The sequence below is a fragment of the Corvus brachyrhynchos genome, unplaced genomic scaffold (assembly GCF_000691975.1).
Source record: "Corvus brachyrhynchos isolate BGI_N302 unplaced genomic scaffold, ASM69197v1 scaffold17, whole genome shotgun sequence".
In the NCBI taxonomy this organism is placed as follows: domain Eukaryota; kingdom Metazoa; phylum Chordata; class Aves; order Passeriformes; family Corvidae; genus Corvus; species Corvus brachyrhynchos.
The window spans coordinates 7,016,452-7,037,476 of NW_008240046.1; the positions used below are offsets into that span (position 1 = coordinate 7,016,452).

General features: G+C 37.7%; 1 protein-coding gene across 1 annotated transcript in view; it reads right to left on the bottom strand.

The window, feature by feature from the left end:
- SCFD2 (sec1 family domain containing 2) overlaps positions 1 to 21,025 on the bottom strand; it is a gene marked incomplete at its 5' end in the record, with an annotated part of 194,953 nt that overhangs the window by 135,120 nt on the left and 38,808 nt on the right. Inside the window, one exon of the mRNA XM_008641529.2 lies at positions 6,579 to 6,754. Within this exon, the coding sequence (XP_008639751.2) occupies positions 6,579 to 6,754 (176 nt within the window). The remainder of the gene's footprint in view (positions 1 to 6,578; positions 6,755 to 21,025) is intronic.

A 21,025-nucleotide genomic window follows, 5' to 3' on the forward strand; every position in this document is an offset into this window, starting at 1 on the left:
AGTATTTTGGTTTTGTACATAGAACAATAATTTAACAGTTCCAATTGACTTAGTATGTTTAGCCTCTTCCCAGAAAGCTTTAAAAGTTTTACATATGTTGACATTTGTTCACTTAAGAAAGCCATTTCTTCATTTAGTGCTCATTTTAGAGGCTCTAGGTGACCTATGCCTGGACACAAAATATTAGCCCTTTCACAGGGTGAAGGAGGGAGATCTTTATGTTTTAAACGAGAGCCATAATGGCAATGCTTGGCAATTTTCAGACCAAATGCAAACACGTTTCTTTGACAATACCAAAAGATATTTTTAATTCACAAGTCATATGGTAACTACACTTAAAATATTTTAGCCCCTTGTCAGCCAGAGTTAGAAAAATTTGAAATAGCCTTCTTTCAACAGATTAAAAAATTTTAATAAAGTCAGCTTTTGTTCACTCTCAAAGCATTTATTTAATGTTAAAACAATCCCTACCTGTATTTTATTTTGTACTTTTGAAGTAGTCTGACAAAAGCATTCTACTTTACAGGAAATTGTTTTGGCTAGAAAAATTCTATATATACAAATAGAATAAAATAATTTATACATGTATATATACACGCATACACATCTTTCTTTCTGAGCAAAACTACTTGGAATACCTTAATCCTGGCATGTCAAACCTGGGAAATGGTCCATAACCATGGAAAAGGAATTGTAACCAACAAGCTCCCTCTCTATGGTGTGTCACAGATGGTGTACAAAACCAAACACACTCAAAAGAGCTCATCACTTCCTCAAACTTAGTTCACTGTTTTACTTGTATTGCTGTAGTACTAAGATGCCTCCAGCAGTTTAGGGCTCTGCTTTATAGAAAGGTATAAAAACCACATAAACACACCTGAATTCCTGTTAAAACAAGGCATCATGAGCATAGGAGGCATTGAACAAGCAAAAGAAATGAATGAACTGAGACCATGTGAGACAGGTGTCACGAAGCAACACTACTTCAGGACTGGTATATACCAGTTTTTATGAAAGGCTATGAAGTTTAGCATAAATTTTATGTAGAATAAATAATTAAGAAGTTAAAAATATCGCATGTATAAGGGAAGAATCCAAATGGGTTTAGATGGTCTGGAAACGACTCCAGTGTAAATGCAGCAAGTCTAACAAACAGATGGCTAAATAAGAACTAACAGTGAATAATTTGGAAGCTTAAGTAATTGATATATGACTATTTTCACTTCATCAACAAATTACATTTCATTGTTTAGTTGTGTAAGACAGAATGTGTATCAGTGTCCAAACTGCAATCTCATCCAAAAGATACCAGATTCCAGAGGATGACCTTTGCAATCACCATGGTATCATGCAAGACTCCCACCAAGACAATTCATTCCATATGTAGCTTTATGTTGAAAAGTGACTGAGCTAATTTCAAGATTTATTTTTTTAAATGTAAAATCTCTAATTATGGGCAGCTAACACTATGGGTCTTCTTTCCAAATACTGTTGCAATATCTCTTCTAAAAAGATTAATTGATCAACATTGTGGGCCACCAAGAAGAAAATTTATTGCACTAAGCTGAGCTATGTAATTATAAATTACACATAGAATAAGCAATATAAATAATAACAACACAGAATGTCAGTGATCTTAATCTATTCTATGTAGAAATAAAGGTCTCTCAACAGCTGACCTACGAATTATTCTTGCAGAGCAAGAGGAAGTACTCCAAAAGCTTTTCTATTTTCTCTCTTCCTTCTATCAAACTGCGTGCTTCAGCAGACCAAAGCCCATGCTGAAGCTCTTGGCTGATACCAGTTTAGAGTCAATAAATGTCACCTAGTAACTACTGTATCCTGTAGAAAAGTTGAGAGGTCTGAAAACTACATTGAGTTCTAGGCAGGGAAAATTTGTAAGCTGTTTTAAGAGTTTCCAAATTTATTGGCAAAGGATTCTGTGCAGGCATGCATATGTGAGGAACGCCCAGCCTACTACGTGCAAATAAATAATAATGTCACTCCTGATTAAGTAATGAATTGTGTACCCTGCATTTGTAAAAATGGTAGAGAATCACAGCACGGAATGGCATGGTTACTAACACCCTAGCTATTAGATCTTGCTACTGAAACACTAACTACAATATAAAATACTCAGCAGTATTGCAAATTTTTCACTTCTTTTTCCTTTTTTTTTTTTTTTTGTGAGTTTAAATATTCATAAGAGAAAGAATGATGTCATTTATTAAACTCATAACCACTCTCTGCCAAAAGAAAAATAAAAACATCGGAATGACATCTGGCATTGAGTCTCTGTTTCCCTAAAAACATGTTTGTACTTTCTGTTTCTCAAGACACCAAGGACAAAAATAAAAACTGTATTCTGACAAATTTTACAGCACCAAATTAGTACTAATTTGTACTTGGAATTTTAAACATGAAAATACTATACTGTCAAGAGCTCTCCATCTAAGTGTATGTACACAGCTTCCACCACCAGAGTATTTGACCTACTTACATTACTACCAGGAGTGACTAAAAATTCCAGTTACTTTTGCTAAAATATTGGAGTGCTCTCTTTTTTATGGTAGCTGAAAGGATTTTTAGTCTGATAGGCATCATAAAGGTAATTATATCCACTGAGTTATAGGATGAAACTGTGAATATGTTAATGATTTTTGGTTATGGATTGATTTTGTGAATTTTTTGGGTTTGTGGGTTTTTACAGTATTATTTATTATGAATTTAATTCAAATTACTCTTGAGATTATGTGACATTAATCACAATCACAAAACAAAACTTTAACAGTTCTGAGATCCAATGGTGGCATCATGGTTTTTAGGTCAGTGCTGAAGCTCTCTAATTTACTGGGAAATTGTGAAATGCTGGGCAGCAGGTGCAAAAACTTTGTGGCACAAAAAAATCTCAAGAAGCAAGATTTCCCTCTACAACATTATAATAACAACGAATTTAATAATCTTCCAGATATCCTTATTTTTGGCAATCCAGCTATTCTAAGACAACAATGCTGGTATATTAGCAGTTTTAGAAGGAAGTTTACCCCAGACATCTTAAAAAAGAGGAGAATGTCCTCATCCTAAAGAAGAAACACAGCTTCCTCTTTTGGGAAGAGCTCTCTGAAAAAAACCCTAATCTTGGAATTTAAATGGTGGGGTTATTAATAAAATAGAGTTCTACTCAGTATGACAAGTGCTTTACTCTTAAATCTTGAGAATAAGTTATGCCAGAAGTATTCAGCCAATTCTAAGAGGTAGCACCCAACCTCAGCAATTCTAGAGTGTGCCATTCAAGGAGGAACAGCACTTTCCCTTGGGGCACATTATGGTCCCATTCACACTATCTGCTGGGTACTTTTAAGCTGAATTTGGAGGCAGAAATCCCTGCTCAGTAAGTATATGAGTAGTATATGTTAGAAACAGCAAAAGTATTTTTTCTCTCACAGTGTCACATTATGTTTACTCTGGAGAGAGCTCCTCTTGTGCTTTTGTATTGCATGGGCCCATACTGCTTAATAAACCTGCATTAAAGACACAAATTTTAGAAGAACAGGAATATAGCTAAAAAGTATGGAGTGGCAACCCTCTTTCTTACTTTGTTACTCCCTAAATATTAAATCTTCACTTGCAGGAAAACAAGGCAGTCACTTGAGGAATACTGGGGAGTTACAGGCTGTGTGATGCAGCATTTAGTCTGTGCTCCCTTTCCCAACTACCAGCTTTATGGATGGTCAGAATTAGAAAAAATAGAAAGAGGATCTCAAGAGATGAAAAATACAGTGGGGTAGGATATCTCCTTGGTAAAGAGGACAAACTGTTTCAATTCACACAGCATTTAAAACTCCTCAGTAGTGAAAGCTCTATCATGTGCAGAGGTAGAGCAGCAGGACACAGAGAAAACTTGTGATGGGCAAGGTGAATCATTTTGATGCATTACTCTTAGATCGTGACCCTCTTTCCTTTGAGTCAATGCCATGATTCCATTGACATCTAATTTCACTCTCAAACTATTCATCCATCCCAGTTAAGGAGAGAACAACACTGTGTTAAGTATGCAAGCTGCACTTTTAGCTGACCTTCAGTCAAAACCGAACTTCCTTGCTGCAGATGTAAAAAATTCATTGAGCCAACATAGGTCTGAAAAATGTAGGGATTTTAGTTATGACAAAATAGTAGAAGTGGGCTATTTTGACATCTAACAGGCCATTTTTAGAACTGAGTGCTTGCAACCGAAAAGGGTAAATCAAGGAGTAGAGAGAAAAAGAAAAACAGAAAAGGTTATTCAGTGTAATTCGGTTAGAGTAAAGGTTTCTTATCAACAATGTGTTTTTTTCTGAAAAGCATGAAGTAGACTAAGCAGAGAATCATGAGAGCCATCAGAGAGATCCAGTAATGACAGAAATTCCAACACTGTGCAGATTTATTTTTTTGGGAAATCTGAGATTCTAACATAAGCTGTTTTTACTGCGTTATCTCCTTTAGCATCAGCTAGAGTCTGACATGCATCCATCAGCAAAAAATCCAGAATTCCCGCATTGTCGGAGTCTAATAATATTAGTCCCAGTAGATCTTTTACAAACAGTTGTCTTCCATGTTGTTCCATTATACAGTAGAAACAATATTACTTTCATGTTGAAACAAGTACTTTTTACTGAGGATTCTTAAAGAGTTATTATTTTAACTATATGAAACGTAACAAATATGCTAAAGAATTTCTCAGTAGTACTGCTGAAATAAACTATCACAGCATCTAATTTAGTGCAGTGTACCACTATGCACTAATTTAGTGCTATGTACCAACCATTCACAATGCAATGTCCTGGTTGATTTTTTTAAAATAAAAATATCTCTAATGTCTTCGGGGTCTCAACACTTTGCTCTGCCTACAAACCCCTGTCAACAGCTCAAAGACAGGCCATGTGCTCAGAAGCAGATACTGCATGTCAGATTTTGTCTTCAAAATAGAATCTATGTAATTCAAAATAACTGTTGTTTGAACTACTGAAAATAAGTATGTGCTTAAGGAACACTTACAAATGTTAGCCTAGAAAGTTTGCTTTGGCTAACACAGTTTACCTTAATATGATGGGTGGAAGGCAGATGGTATAATCCAAAGCCACCTACAATTATGAGACTGCTTGTTAAACATTTCTTTTTTATGAAATATATAGTTTGGTTGTTCCTTACCTCTGTTTTCCCACTCCCTGCTGATTTACTGCATGGCTTTTATATAGGCAGCTGTTGTTGTGAAAACACCGCTGAGCTTGCAGCTTTATTTTGATTCTAAAGCTGAACTGGTTTTAAGATGGAACTTAACCAGCCTCTGAGAAGAGCTATGTGACATGACTCACTGGGGGAGAGAGAAGGGGACTATGGGCTGTCAGTCCCATCTTCTACAGTCCAGAAAAACTAAAGAATGGCTGGAATTAATTCTTTTACCTGAGGTGTATTTTGGTTTTTTAAATAGAGAAAGAAAGTTGCCTACGGTGTTCAAAAATATTTCAGTCTTACCAAGAGAGAATAGTTTTGAAAATTAATTTAGACAAGAGCTTGCTATCTAAGTTTTGCATTTTTTTGCTCTCCAAATCTCGCAGAAATTCATTGACTATAAAGCTATGAAGTATGGGCATATTCTTCTTGAAGGACCAGGGATTGTACCCTGCTGCCAGAGATCATGGGGAGAGTCAAATTGGTTGGTTGTTTTGGACACCTAGACAGAGACAACTGATTTTTACTGAAGTATCTGGTTTTCACTCATTTAAGGCTGACTCTAACTTCATTAGGAGTTTGCTCATGAAGACATGCCTCTTGCTACAGTTTCAGAAGATGGTTAAAACAATAAAATGGCAGAAGAGACACTACAGGAAGAAAAGTTTTGAGCTTTCTGTGAACTTAAGCAGAAATTAGCTCTCTAGTTTTTTAGAAAAAACTCCTCCTTTGTTTGGTACCCCTCCAAAGGTTAGTAGGATAGAGTTCAATATACCACTAACTCTTAATTTCCTGAGAGAAATCCAAATGTGATACAAAATGGTATGTAAATAATACTGTGGTCACAAACAGGATGCCGTAAAAAATGTGGTGGTGGGAAAAACTGAGGGTAGATGACAGTCGTGAACAAGAGAAACCTCACTCTCTTGGTGCATGGAATTTGCAACTATGCTTTCATCTAGTCAGCAAATTACATAAGTTTTACACTTACATAGTGACAAACTCCTCTCTGCATTTGATTCAGCACTTCAAGAATTACATAATAATAATAATAATAATAATAATAATAATAATAATAATAGCAACAATCCTAGCCAATGCTAAAAGTTACATCTTCTTGAAACTTCATATAAATGCAAAACTGTCACCCAATTCAGATTACTTATACGCTTCACCTTTAATGCCTACTCTTTTGTTTATAAAATTTCTTAGACACAGCTATAAAAGAATAAATATGTAGGTTCCCATTCCTTTTACCTGTTTGGTAATAAGCAACAGCTCTTTAGCAAGACATCCCAGTGCACTTCTTCATAAACAAATACAAGCTACAGAATGCAATGGAAAATCAAAACATTAAGCATAATGTGTACCTGCAGAAGTAATCTCTCGAAGGCAAGGAAATTGTCCCATTTGGAAGTCAGAGGGTGTTTCAAAGTCTGGACCGTGGCCAGCACAAGCTGTAGAAGACCACAGTGGTTCTCCAAAGCTTTGAGATTGTTTCTGAAAAGCTGAATGTATGAGCTGAGCTGTTCTGGGGTGACTCTGCCTGTAGAAAGGGAAACAGGACACAGCATTCAGTGGTGACCAATGCAAAACAATTTTTTAAATTACAGTGTAAAGGTTATAGAGAACTTTAGGCCTGATCTTAGCTTCGCTGCAATCACTGAGAGCTTAGGCTGCAGCAACAGGTCAGGACAAAGACTTACATCATCCAGGAATTGTGCCTTGAGGTATGTAATAGAGCAGGTTTTTAACAATGCACAACAGATGGTGACATAACAGGTAATGCAATTTTTTGTTTTCAGACAAAGAGGGACATTCATTTAAGCTAGGGAAATAATATTTGATGACTTCTTCTAAACAATCTTTCTGTTTTTACCAGAAGTCCAATGGGACTTCATGAGCCTTCTACCTTATGGCAAACTCAAACCTTCTCACCACTTCCTGAGGGTGCATTTTTGATTAGTCTTGACTCAAAAAATAGATATAATGTTAGTGATGCAAGGAACTGATTTCTGGAGCTGTTCTTGGAAGGGACACTTCCAAGGTGTGACTCTTCAGTTTCTGACATGTAGTAACCACAGCATGATTTCACTGGCTATTTGAAAATAAACACCCCAGCACCCACACATGGCTCTGTAGACGTCTCCTTATTAGAAGAGCATGAGGGGCACCATTTGGGCCAGATGAACACTACAGGATTAGCTGTTGTTCCATCCAACGTTAAAATGCCAGCTGAACTGCTCAACCAATTTATATTTTAGAAGGGATCTTTTTCAGGAAGGAAGGCAGCTCATCTATCCCAAGAAAATCATCATAGGCAAAAATGCCACACATGCCATCAACAGGCAGGCAAAAAAAGGTGTCAAAACACCATCCTAGTTGCAAGTCTGGATTGAGACACAGTCCAGGGCCGGTTTCTGGAAACCTCTGCCAGTAACAAGTCATCTTCCTCAAGCAAACCAGACCAAAAAAGCAGGGATATATGAGATAGAGTGAGGAGGATCCTTTAACTTAAGTAAGACAGTCTTTGGTGCCAGGAAGACATGAGGGTGGTCCTGATGCTAAGTGGATCATAGCTGATCATTTTAGTCAGAATTTTTCCAAAAAGGAAAAACCTTGTAAAACTGCCACTGTATTTCTTCTCTCTGTTTGGTTATATCATCACTTAACAAGGCTCCCCATCTGCCTTCATCCTTTCAGTATCATATAAATGGTGAATAAATGATTCCAACAGTGAATAAATGTTGAAAGTTCTTCCTCTTAGTTTCAGTGATATCAAGGGCGGTCTTTGGAAGAGCATTTAGATTTGGGAAAGCTGCTAAATAAAGCAAAAACCCAGGCTCTTTATGTGAATTTTAATGGAAAGCATCAAACCGAAAAGTCAGCAAATTAACACACAAATCAAGCTGACACCACTCAGTAGGCCGGAGGGCTGACAAAAGGCTTCCATGGTTAGCCCACATAGGCTAAAACAGCAACCATGGCCATGTGTGTTTTTAGACTAAACACTGGAGCTTTCAGCCTTGTTTTATTTCTTTTAAAGCTGTGTCAGGCAGATTTACACGGTGATTTGAAAATGTCAGTCCATGATGCCTTGCAGCATACCTTTGATAATGACTGCATTATTACCCACAGCAGTCCTGATATATTGTAGCATATTCAAAATCTGATAACTTGCTTCAATTGAGAAAACATGCAGTTGCCAGCCCTTCCCTCATCTGAATCAGAAAAATAAGAGGGCTTTCAAAACTTCTGATTTCAATTAAAAAAAAAATTCAAGAGTTTTGTTCCACATTGTTCCTTGTGAAAGTGAATCCAGATGCAGCACTGGATCAGCTTGAGATCCATTCAGCACCATTTTAGATAAACAATTGAATCCTTTCCCACCCTCAGAATACCACCAAAAGAAACTCCAATACATATGTAAGTATAAGGAAAATCCTGACCTTAGCAAGTCATTAACAAAACTTGTACTGGCATTAAGGAGTGCAGCATCTCATCTGTGATATTTACAATACCCATAGAACCACTCAGATCCAGGGTTTGAGAGTTCCAGCCAACTTCTACATAGCGATCTCCCTGGACAGCTGGCTGATAAATACAGTTCCAGTATTCTACTATTCCAGTAGCTGAGGAAAGGAATTTGGGAAAGTAATTGGTGGTAATCAGCAATTAAATGACTTTTCCCAAGGCCTAAATCCTCATCATCTTCCCTGCTGCTTGCTCACAGAGGGAGATTTCGGCACAACAGACTAACATTAATCTAATTTCAACCCTACCAGCCCTTTGGATTTTTGAAGTCCCTCTGTTGTTTCAAGCCATTTCATTCCAGTGTGGCAGACAGGTCCTAAGAAATCAAGAGGAGATCGATTTCTACCACGTCAGGTCTCAAGTATCATTTTGTTCTCCTAAAGCAGATTTCGAGGTTCACAGGCAGATCATGGCAACTACTGGCAAAAAGACTTTAGTGTAAGCATCTTATCCTGATCTCTTCTCTTTTTCCTGCTCCATCACAGTCATACTCTGCTCCAGACTCTAGATCCATGCATAGTCAGAAGTCTGTGTGGGCATCAAAGCCTAACTTGTGAGAAATACATGATTTGCTGACAAAGCACTTGGTAATATTTAAATTCCTGGATGTGGGAAGGAAAAGCATGACCTCAACCATCATTAAGGGATTTAAAAACACTGATAATCTTTTTCCACAAATGCCAGGAATTCCATATTGTCTAAGAAATAACCTTTGCCATTAGTAGTTATCAAGCAGAGTGTGTGAAACAGGTACATTTGTCCCAAACTCTGTCAACTACATTAAATGCCAATACAGGACTTGATAAAAACAACATCTACTGAAAGGACTATTAAAACAAAACAAAACCCAACACCACACACACACACAACAACTACAAACCTCAACAACAACAAAAACACAGATCACCCCAACCCTTTGAAGCTTCATGCCTCTTCACAAGTATAACAGAGAGGATAAAATCAGTAGGTAGTCACCAGGAAGTATCACAATGAAACCCAAATGTTAACAGAATATAGGAGGATGGGGAGCAGGGAAAAAAACCCAGACTGGTGATGTGTGGGAACTAATTCAGCTAAAAAACAATGAATGGCTAGTTTGGCACAATTAACATATTTGTGCACTAAAGAAATAATCCTAGGAAACAGAATGAAATAATAGCGTAGGAAATGAGACTGGATATTACAGAAGTAATAGAAACATGACAGACTAGGGACCAATCTCGCTACTGAAGGACCTGGCCCATCCAAGAGACACTGAACACAGTGTGATGAAGCGGCCCTGTGTTTTAGAACTCTGATAAATGGAAGATAAAAAGTAAGACATAACAGGGACTAGGCTAGCTTAGGAAAAGAGAAAACCAACATTTGTGTCAAAGAAATGGTGACATTAGCTACCTTATTTAGCTGACATCAAGAGTATGAAAAGCTTCAGGACAAATGTCCAAGAGAAAATACCTTACATCACACGTAAAAATGGGATAAAATGCAAAGCACATTTATCAAAGAATATAATGTTAAATTGATATGTAACCAATTAACAAATTAATTACAATGTGCATGGATTTAACTGTGCCATAACCATATTTGAGTAGGAAAACACTAGGATTACAAGAATTGTAAGATACCTAAGAAACATCCAAAAGCAGATGGCAGGTAATATGCAATAGAGAAGTACTAGGGTATAAAAAGAAAAGGTAAAACAAGAGTGGTTTTCTGTGTGCATGAACATATTTATAGTACAAATATTGGTAATAAATGGTGCCAAAACAGGGTTCTCTGAAGCTTGTGTAACATCATTAATATGGAGAAAGAGCAGCTGCACAGCTGGATTGCTTTGAGTACTGGACAACTGTAAGAACATCATTAATATGGAGAAAGAGCAGCTGGATTGCTTTGAGTACTGGACAACTGTAAGTGGGGTGAAATTTAACAGTATACAAAGGATGCCTTTTGAGGCTAGGGTAAGAGCTGTAAATGTGGAGTTAAAACCTGGAAATGACAGGAGAAGGAAATAATGTCTAGGCTTCTTCATTGTAAAAAAGCAGGTACAATTCCTTTCAAGTTATACAGTTGCAGTAAAAACAGGGCCATAGAAATGCCTCAATACAGTGCTCTCCCTCCTGGAGCACTCTGTGCAGCTCAAATCACTCCCATTCCTGGAAGTTTAACTCAGAACTGTGGTGCATGCACAGAGAGGTTACTATAACAATTAGGATGATGGAGAACTAAAGTTAGGAAAGCAAAACAGAAATGTCTGGCTTATATGGACTCCCTGCCCCAGATGGAAAAAAAAAAAGAGGTCTCTATGAATGGCTAAAAAATATTTACATGAAGGTTCAATACTGGTACTACAACCAATGGGGATAAATAACACATGAATATATTTACACAAGACATTAAGAAACATCACTGTATCAACCAATCTTCCAGTAGTGGAGGCAAGAGTGGAGGCAAACAAATGTAACTTGTTCAAAGGTGAGGTTTGGTAAGTGTCTAATGAGCAGTTGCATAAATGTTCACAAGACTTAATTCAATACAAATGGCCCCCTTCAATCCTTCATTCCTATGAGAATTAATTTGTAAACATATTGGTGAATTCCACCTCCAACTTTCAAGAATTTAGAGCAGATCCCAAAAGAACTGCAGATCGACTTTGCCTACTTTTCAATTACAGAAGCTGTTGTTTGGTTTTGGTTTTTTAATAATTAATTGAAATAAAGAATTTGTTGCTAAATATGAAAATAGCAGCACTGAATATCAACATTTTCAATGTTTTACCGTATCAAATAGACACAGATCATAATACATGTACAAATGATGACATGCACAATTAGTCAGAATGAAAGAAGTATTTCTGTTACTAGCAAAGCAGATCACTCAAGACAGACATACTGTGGCAGAAATTACCAGCAACTGATATTAAATGTCTGGGTTTGAGTAGTTAGAGTAGACTGAGTGGAACAGAAAAACTTTCACCTTAACAGTTAAACAAAAAGTCAACTGGACAAACCATATTTGTAGACATCAAGACACAATTCAGCAGTATGACTTTTTTTTTCCATTTGAAATTAATGCTGCAGTCTATGTAGTGCAATGCAGGCATTGCTTCAAGAATATAATTATTTTTCAAGATAGACTTACTGGTAGAAGGAATTTTTTAGAATTCAGAATCCAAAAGCGCTTATGCATCCAATAAAAATTTATGGATGAACAAGGTGTCTAAAGAGCAAAGGTCAGAATTATCAATGCATTATTCCAAACATCCAGGCCTTATTTTTTTCATGTAGCACTTAGTTTATTACCTCCATAGGGACAAGGAAACAAGGAAGGAGGAAAGTACATTTTGTGACCAACTGAGTAAATCAGTGGTTCCTCTTCCAAGACTGCAGGAACCGCCAAATACACACAGCTTTAAACTTTGTTCAGTTTTATGCAAGAACACAGAGCTTCACTGGCTGGAGTGCTTTTGCTGAGGTCCATTTTTCACTTGAAAGAACCAAGAATAAGAAACAATTTTGGCATGCTTATGTTCACAGACAAGATTTTTCAAGTCAGTAGAGGGCTGAAGAAATCCAGATAAATTGTTTTCCTTGTCCACAGTCTAATCAACATAGACCTATCTCTCCCAGTAGCAATGCCAGATACTTGCGAGGAATGTAGAAAGCTCTTGTATTCCACAAAGCCAACTGGGCAGCTGTGCTGCTAAGGGAGCTGGATATTTGACAAACTAAGTGAAAGCAATTTAGCAGGACAGATGATGCCCCTTATGTCTCCTTGTTAGTGTAATTTCCAGATGTTGTTATTAACTCAAAATTCTTTTGTACTTCTTGGGAAGCTTCAATAACAATCTTTAACAACAAGTGCCAGAAAAATAATTTAATCTCAACTTTTGTTTAGCTTACTTCAAAAGTCATCCAGCCCTTAAATTGTTAATAAAGAAAAGAAGAACATCAGCTAATCCCTAGTTCTTTGGAGAGAAGCAAAGTAGGCCAGTATGAGATGCCATTTGGCTGGCTTCTCCAGAATAAGGCTCTGGACCTGAAGGGCTCTAAACCTTACAGCAGACTGAAAGCAGATGTCTCAGGCTTATTTCTAACATCTCATCTCCCACAAACATGAACCCATCTGTTCTGTGGCTGATGGTCACTTGTAATCCTCTCCCTTTTTTGTGGCAGAAACACCAACACCCAGATAACCCCATGGTAACAGGCATAAGTACAAACAGCAAGTCCTCACCAGAGCAATCCCAGGATAACCCCCTTTTGGGAGTCTGAGAAGTCCCTGAAGTACACCCCAAAGTACACTGCCACAAAGCAGTGGCAGCTTCCTGCTGCCTGCCCCCACAGCACTGTGCCATCGAGGAAGAGCTGTGACTGGCTCTTACTGACTCCCATTCCTCCTGCCACCTTAACAACATTTGCAGGACACAGGTACTGAAGGTCAGCCACTCTTCCCTGTCTTAGGCTTTCTAGTACATCTCAACACCTTAAGGGAGACAGAGCCTGCCACGTGTCACATCTGAAGGTGTGTATTGCAGTGACTTTCATGGAGCCACAGACAGTGGTGACAACTACGCTGATGTTTAGGAAATTCTGGAATAGAGGCATATACCCAGAACAAATAAAGCTGGACTCTATTTACTACTCAACCAGCACTTGCTGAGTGAGCTTGAACATCTAACCCAACTTGGCTTCAGTCTCATCAGCTGTAGCATTGAGTTAGTTATCCCAAAAGCAGTTTATTCTGTATCACTGGATGTGTACGGTATCACTAAATCCTTGTTTTAACTGTGTTCCTATAGAGACCAATTATATTCATACAAGTGCCATATGCTGTTTTAGCTCTCTCTCCAAATAAGCCTTAATCTTTTATTACAAAATGAAACAATCTTAAATATCAGTTCCATTGACTATTCTTTTGCCATTCTTTTACATGCTTTAAAACAAAAGCTAATCAATTAGGTGGGACAAATATAACTAAAGCACTCAAATATAATCATCAAGATTTCCAGTTCTAAGCACCTAAGTCCAGATGCCTAAATATGACCCTAGTTATGATTTATGACTTCTACACCATCTACAGTTGCATGTTTTCAAATACATCCTTAAGGCTTTGACAAATACACAGTTTAGGTGTCCCAACATGAATTGGTTGATTTTTCTCTTTTCTGTCCCTCAGAGCTTTGTTTTTAAATGTTCTGGCTCTTCAAATGATTACTTCCTTCTTTGTGCACTCTACCATTCAGTTTTTCGTCTTTTGATGAAGTCAGTACGCACAAAAAAAAGTAACAACCATCTTTAGCCAGTGTCTACAATACTCTCTGATTGCCCTCCCAAGTATTAAAGCAAATTTTAAAAAAAGAGAACTGTTTGAACAAAACAGTTTGAACAAACAGGTAAAATCTCATCTTCCAGAATTAAGCATCCCAGGGGTTGTCATCAATATAAAACTTGCAATTTAATACTGGCATACCAGAGTTTACCAAATACTCCCGTTAATCTTGAGTAAATATGCACTGGGGTTGGATTTTATTACTTACTTTTTACCTCTTCCACCAAGTTAATAAACACAGAGTACTAGGCCAACTCCCAAACAGGGAGTCTCCAGCCCTTAAAACCCAGTAACCCTGGAAAACAGTAATTCACTGTGACTGCAAGAGGAATTGAAATATACAAATTTGGTTGAATTATCTCCAGAACACTTTAAACTTCTCACAGAAATGAATCAACTTGTCTTGAAAATAACATTCCCAAAGGAATGTCAGGTGGCTTGCGCATGTCCTTGTTTAGCCCTACGACATATGTTCTCAGACACTGAAGCACTTCATTGTGTTCTTGGCACACTGCCCCAGAGAGAAGGAGGTCATTGTTTTCCTTTGGTACACTATTCACAGGACTGATTATTTCTCTTACGACTTCTAGAAGACTTCTGCAGCTGAGAATATCCTAACAATCATTTTTGGGTGGTAAGCAATTAAATAGGAATGGAAAACATGATGTATGAGTACATACATATGTAATTCACCATGTCTCTTGTGTAACGAGTCATCCGTCCTGAGACTGAATGAAGAGGCTTACACAATTATGCTTGATGAAAAAAGCATTGGGCAACCCACACAGTTTTACTGAATTGCCACGTTCCACCTCAAGTTTTACACTTACAGACTCTGCAAGCACACCAGAACGTATTGTATCTTTGGTTTAAATCCTTTGGCAAAGGCACTTCTCAGTGACATCCTTTCCTTCTACATCACTTTCAGCCACTTTAAGTTTGTTCCCCCTCCTTTTTTAACATAAGCAAATTCTGAAGTCCTTTCTGTGACCAGCAGACACACAAAGCACATTACTTAGTGCTGATACCCACAACAGTGTTCCACCAAAGTGGAGGTGCCAAGTGTTCCCACTGCATGCCAGAATCAGCATCTCCCAACCCACACTCATCAACTCTTCCTTGATGTAAAACACAGTCCTTGTGGCTGATGCGCCCTACGAAATGAAGATATCACAGCACACATTACAGCAAGTTCTATCTTATTTTCAACCAGGCTGCTTCCCCACAGATAGAAAGATCAGCAATTGTAGTGAATTTCATTTTGTGAACTTGAAGTATTTTATTTTTCACCCAGATACAAAGAGGCTTAAGAGACTTGCTCCTGTATTTTTAACCACATTCTGTTTATCACAAATGGACAGTCTACTGTGCAGTGGCTTTTTTAAAAAAACCCTTCAAATTCAAAAATCAAAATATTTACTTTCAAGACTGAGATGATACAATAGAACTCAATATCAGCAAAAAATAAAGCAAGCTTAGTGAGTAAAAAAATCTCTGGCGTTTACCTGAAAAACCCCCACCAAATAAATTTTAGCAGAGAACAGAAGATGGCAATACAATTACTTCTTTTCAGGAAGTTGCATCAGCATTCAAAACTGATGAGTAGCATCTTTAATATCTTACTTTACAAATTTATGTGTGTGTGTGTATAAATATTGCTTTTCTTTTTAATCAGCTTATTTCTATAGAGAAGGATTTTTGATCTAGCTTTACCAGAACTGACTCATAGGTATTCAAATACCAGAAGAAGCATTTCAACTTTTTCTGGACAATTTGGTTTGTTTGGTATAAAAGTTGCATGTTTAGAGACGTTAGAAAGACTGACTTGCTACCACTACAGATTCCAGAAAATGAAGAAATAATGTTAATTGTGAAATCCCTCAAAACAATACCAGTTGCCAGTATATGTGCAAAATAAATGCTATTTAAATTTTTAAGCTTTTAACTCAAAGTCATTCTCTTGATTTAAACAGCACAAAAAAATTAGTAACAACGTGGATTTACATTAAACCTTTGTTTCAAAACTTTACAAATGTTTATCTGCACATCAATGTTTACTCCTATTGTGAACATCATCAAAATTGTCTAGAGAAAGACCACATTAACACGGACTTTTCCTTATACTTTAATTAAGACAAAAAGACTTCATACTGAAGTTTATATATGCTTTGCCATATTACATTAGGAAATAATACAAATAATAAAATGATATATTTGCAGAACTTCTGCAAGACCAACACTTGTGTTTACTTTTAAATTTTTAAGAATTATCTTCAATTCTAATCACAACCAGACACAGAAGGAGACTTGGCCTCACATTTATATTTCAGTCTCTTGGTTTACTTTCTAGGAAGAAAGTTGATATAAAAATAATGAAAAAATTAAAACTTTATCCAAAAAACCAGGCACACAGATAGACTAATGTCACCCCACTCCCTTCTTAAAAGTAACAGTAAGGCTTGCCACAGTCCTGCACCCATGTGCCAACTACAATTTAATCAAAGAAAACATACCACCAATATATTTCTCTGTTTCCCATCACTGCACAGGGTCCAACTGCTAACTGTTTTATAGCAGTGAAGTGCAAAGTAGATGAGGTATGAGACACAAATATGACATGTTTTACAATTTTATTAGGGCTTGAACTATTATCCGTTTTACACCACAAGAAACTATTTAGCATGCAGTACATTATTCACAGAACAATGAGAGACAGTTGAGACAAAAATACCTTTACTGACACTTTGAAAACTAACTTAACCTAGGAGCTGTTATTTTTGCAAGAATATGAAGTCACAGAATCAGAAATAAAGTAAAAAAAAAATTCAACAAGACCTTAGGGTAAAACATGGTATTTGGTACTTCAGAATGAGCTGAAATTTTTCTTTAAACTTAAATGAAGAATGAGTACTCCCAATATTACACTTCTTTTTTTAAGGTAAATTCACACAATGCATAATTCAGTAGCCATTAAACAAGCAAACAAAAAAACCCTAACTCAAACCCACCCACAACACCCAAAATAAATTTGAAGAACACTTCATCTGCTAAACAGGAACAGCTAAAAGCCATTTACAATCACTTGCAGGGAATACCTTCCTAAAATACTGAGGGAGAAATTTTGCCTCCAAATAAACTTCTTACAACAGAGAGGCTACGGAATGCTCCACAAGAATTCTTTTTTTTATTATTATTTTAATACTATTCTGGGTAATTGCAGTTTTGGATTAAAACATCTCTGCTTACCCATTCTGCTTAAAATTTATTTTTGTTATGAGTGCACTTCACATTATCAATCTCAGTCTCCTTCTATAAATACAGCATGCTTCCTTTAAGCACAGGGCAGGACTTAACTCCCAGGACCCCTTCCAAACTCATTCTCAAAAGTTGTGGCTGGGGTTGCTGTAGGAGAAGCCAGTAGGATTGCACATTCCAAACCATTCTTTTTATCTCTGCAATTCAGATGAGGATTTGGTATTCCAAGGTACATTTTTTTCAGACAGGATGTGTAAATGACACAGATGTTCAAGCATCAATTTTTTCCTCTCTTCTCACCTCACGTGGATTTGAGTGGGTACATTTCCCAGAAAAAAAATCCTGCACTTTGAGGGTCAAATCGATACTCTGCCATTAAATATAATACAAACCAGTGAACAAATAACAGGTAGACTTGGTGTTTTCCTCAGTTCATAAAGGAACATAACCTACTGAAAGACAATTCAGTAGGCAAAGGAGGGAGGAGAGCAAGGAAAGGTAAGAGACCAAAGAAATTGGTAAGTTGTTAAAAGAAGAAAAAACAAAAACAGAAAGAAGAATTGACTGAATCAGCTGAGCAGCTACAAGACTGACAGAGCTGGATAAGAACAGCTGCCTTTTTCATTTTAGACTTTATTTCTTCCTCATGAAATATACTGTATTGCTCCAGTGGTTGAGAGTTTCTTCACTATTAAACTCATAGGCATTAAAGCATCACCAACTGTGTTTGGGCCTGGCACAGCACCTCTTTTTCAGTCCTCATGGTTTTGCCCAAATCAAACAAATGCAGTTAAAAAGAGCAAACTTAAGTAACTGCATACAAGACTTCTTTCATTCTTAGGTATTTCCAGTGTTCGAGCAGAAGTCCAACAAGAAGGGTTAAAATTTATTATTTGCTAGCACAGTATTTCAACATTTGGGACATTGCAGTTTCCAGTTCTCTTTTCAAGTGTAGAGACAACAGTACTCACTAAGAACACATTTCATGGATGACTGTAGACACTAGCAAGCCTTTTATTACACTCCACATGCCATTTTGCAGCAAACAAAACCTTCTTTTTCCAGGCCTTATTTCAACTTTTTCTGTGATCATTTCATTGCAATAGTCTAACAGTGGATCTGTGACCTAGCTCCATCGAAGTTCAGGATTAAATGTGTCTGTCCAGTAGTATCAGCCATACACCCTTGCACCAGTTAATCATGTACTAGGTGGCATCTGCACAAATGCAACTGGCAGGCAGAGGGAAGTGGTTGCAAACCTCTATTTAGTACTTGGGGGACAGCATCTGGAATATGACGTTTTGGGCTCCACAGTACAAGACAAACTAGAGTACGTTCAGAGAAGGGTAACTACAATGATTTAGGCTAGAGAAAATGATGCACAAGTAAAGGCTAAGGGAGGTGGGTCTGCTTAATCTCAAGATATGAAAGCAGCAAGGGGTGTTACTGTCTTCATGGATGTGATGAGTGACTACGGGAAGACTGAATCAGACAGCTTGGAGGTGCAGTGAGAGGACAAGAAGCCATGGTCACAAACTGCAGCATGTGAAAAATCAAACCATACATAAAGGAGAACATTTTCTCTGCAGGAGTGGTTAAGACCAGTGCAGGGTAGCCAGACAGGCTGTGGAATTGCCATTTTTGGATATATTCAAAATTCAGCTGAACAAGGTACAACATATCTAGTCTAACTCTTAATCTGTCCTTGATTTGAGCAGGAGGTTGGACTAGATGAACTCCAGAGATTCCTTCTAACCCAAGATTATGCTACGGTTCATCTCTATTTGTTGATACCATTCATTCTGTGTTATGATGGAAGCAGTCATCAAAAAGGGTAAAATTCCTGCCAGGCCTTTTCAATCAACTTCATATCATATAATTCTTTCTCTGGGATGCACTTGATAAGAAAGGATGCATATCTGTGCTCTCAAAATGAAGCTTCTGCCACTGCCTTATCTTCTTCTTTACCACCAAGTTTCTGCCATACAGTTGCCTCCACAACAACAGCTGTTTCCCAGCCCAGTAAGAACTCAATTCAATCTTCAACCTGCACAGGATTCACACCAAGAGCATAAATACTTGCTCTTCATAAATCACATGATTCTTTCAACTACAGGAACCTATATGTGCTAGACAGAAAAAGAAGGGATGGATAAATTGCAAAATATGCATATGGATGTCTCACCTCACACATAGTTACAGTTATTTTGAGGTGTGTTTGTTTTTTCCTTTCAGTAACTATTTTATGCTCTCAAGTATCTATCAAGATACTACTCTGAGTATCAGCAGGTAAGAGTGAAAAGAAAATGAACTGGCATGACATCCAGCTTAAAAGAATTACAATGATTAGTACAAAGATGGCTCCTCAGCTGGTGATGCTTCTAAACAACACTACACACTAAGGCAGTGTCACTACTGATGAAAACCAAACTTCTGCTCCTGAATATCACACCTTCTCAGCTACTTTGTCACATCTCCTGAAAAACAGAGAACTTCATTGGCAGGAATATCAGTATCCTTCATCTTTTCTGTTACACCTAATAAGTTACAGAGATTATGTGAAAAGTTTAGTTGTTTTAAGAAAAACAGCAGAAGGCAACATATTCTCTGCACATGTGGAGCTTGGAACATACCTGTCCTAAACTGTCAAACCCAAATGACTATCAAAAGATGGGATCTATTTAGTTAGTTAGGTGAACCCTCAGCAGGGTTGAAGCCCTGAACTTCAGCCTGTTGTAACAGTGCAAGGTGAAATAGCCATAATATCAGTGTCTTTCTACAGTTCTTAATGTGGTAAATACTGTTCAGAAACCACCTTCCTCAACAGTTACCAGGGAAAGGCTATCCCCACTATACTTAAAGTGCACTCCCCTGGAAATGCAAAGGCCCATACAGAAGCCTCCCAAATAGGAGCATTTCCAAATTTTACAGAAACACTTCAAAGTCTTCAAAAACATTTAGCACAGAGAAGCAAAAAGCCTTCCTGCCTCCGGGGCTGAGTGATGCAATGAAACATCTGCTATATTGACCATCACTGAGGTTGGGAACATTTGCTTCAGGTCAAGACTACGTTTTTAGTTGCACTACAGGGAGAAATTGGGAACTCAGTATTGCAATAGGCTGGAAAAAAAAAATCCACTTGGCTAGAAAATCCCACACTGCAGGACTCCTGTTCCTTTTAAAGAGACAAAGAGCAGACTAATTTAAGAACTGCCTGCTCAGGATCCAGGCTGCACAATGGAAGGAATTCAGGTCTGAGAAAAGCGGCATTCCCTCATTCCCTCTCCTTGGAAAAACACCCTGAGAAGATCAGGGAGCCCCTGGAGGAGCACTGTGAGACCCACCATTAGACACTTGGGACACCTCAGGCTAAGCCAGCCCTGTGTCAGTTGAGTTGGTACAGGAAGATACTTGCTTCATGAGGATGCCTGGAGGAGAACTTTGGCTGCTGCCTCACTGATAGTGCAGCTTGCTCTCCCAAACGATTTGGAGCCCAGGTAAACAGGCATCAGAGAATCATAATAAGCATCCCAAGAACCAGTCTACGATATGATGTCTTCTCTGCAAAACGAGGGGCCACAATGTCTCCAAATGCAGCTGTTATCCAGGTATCTACCACTTACTCAGAGACATTCTGCAGAATGGATTCAAATACCCTACAGACCACACTGAGCCCTGCAATGATGACCTTCCCTCT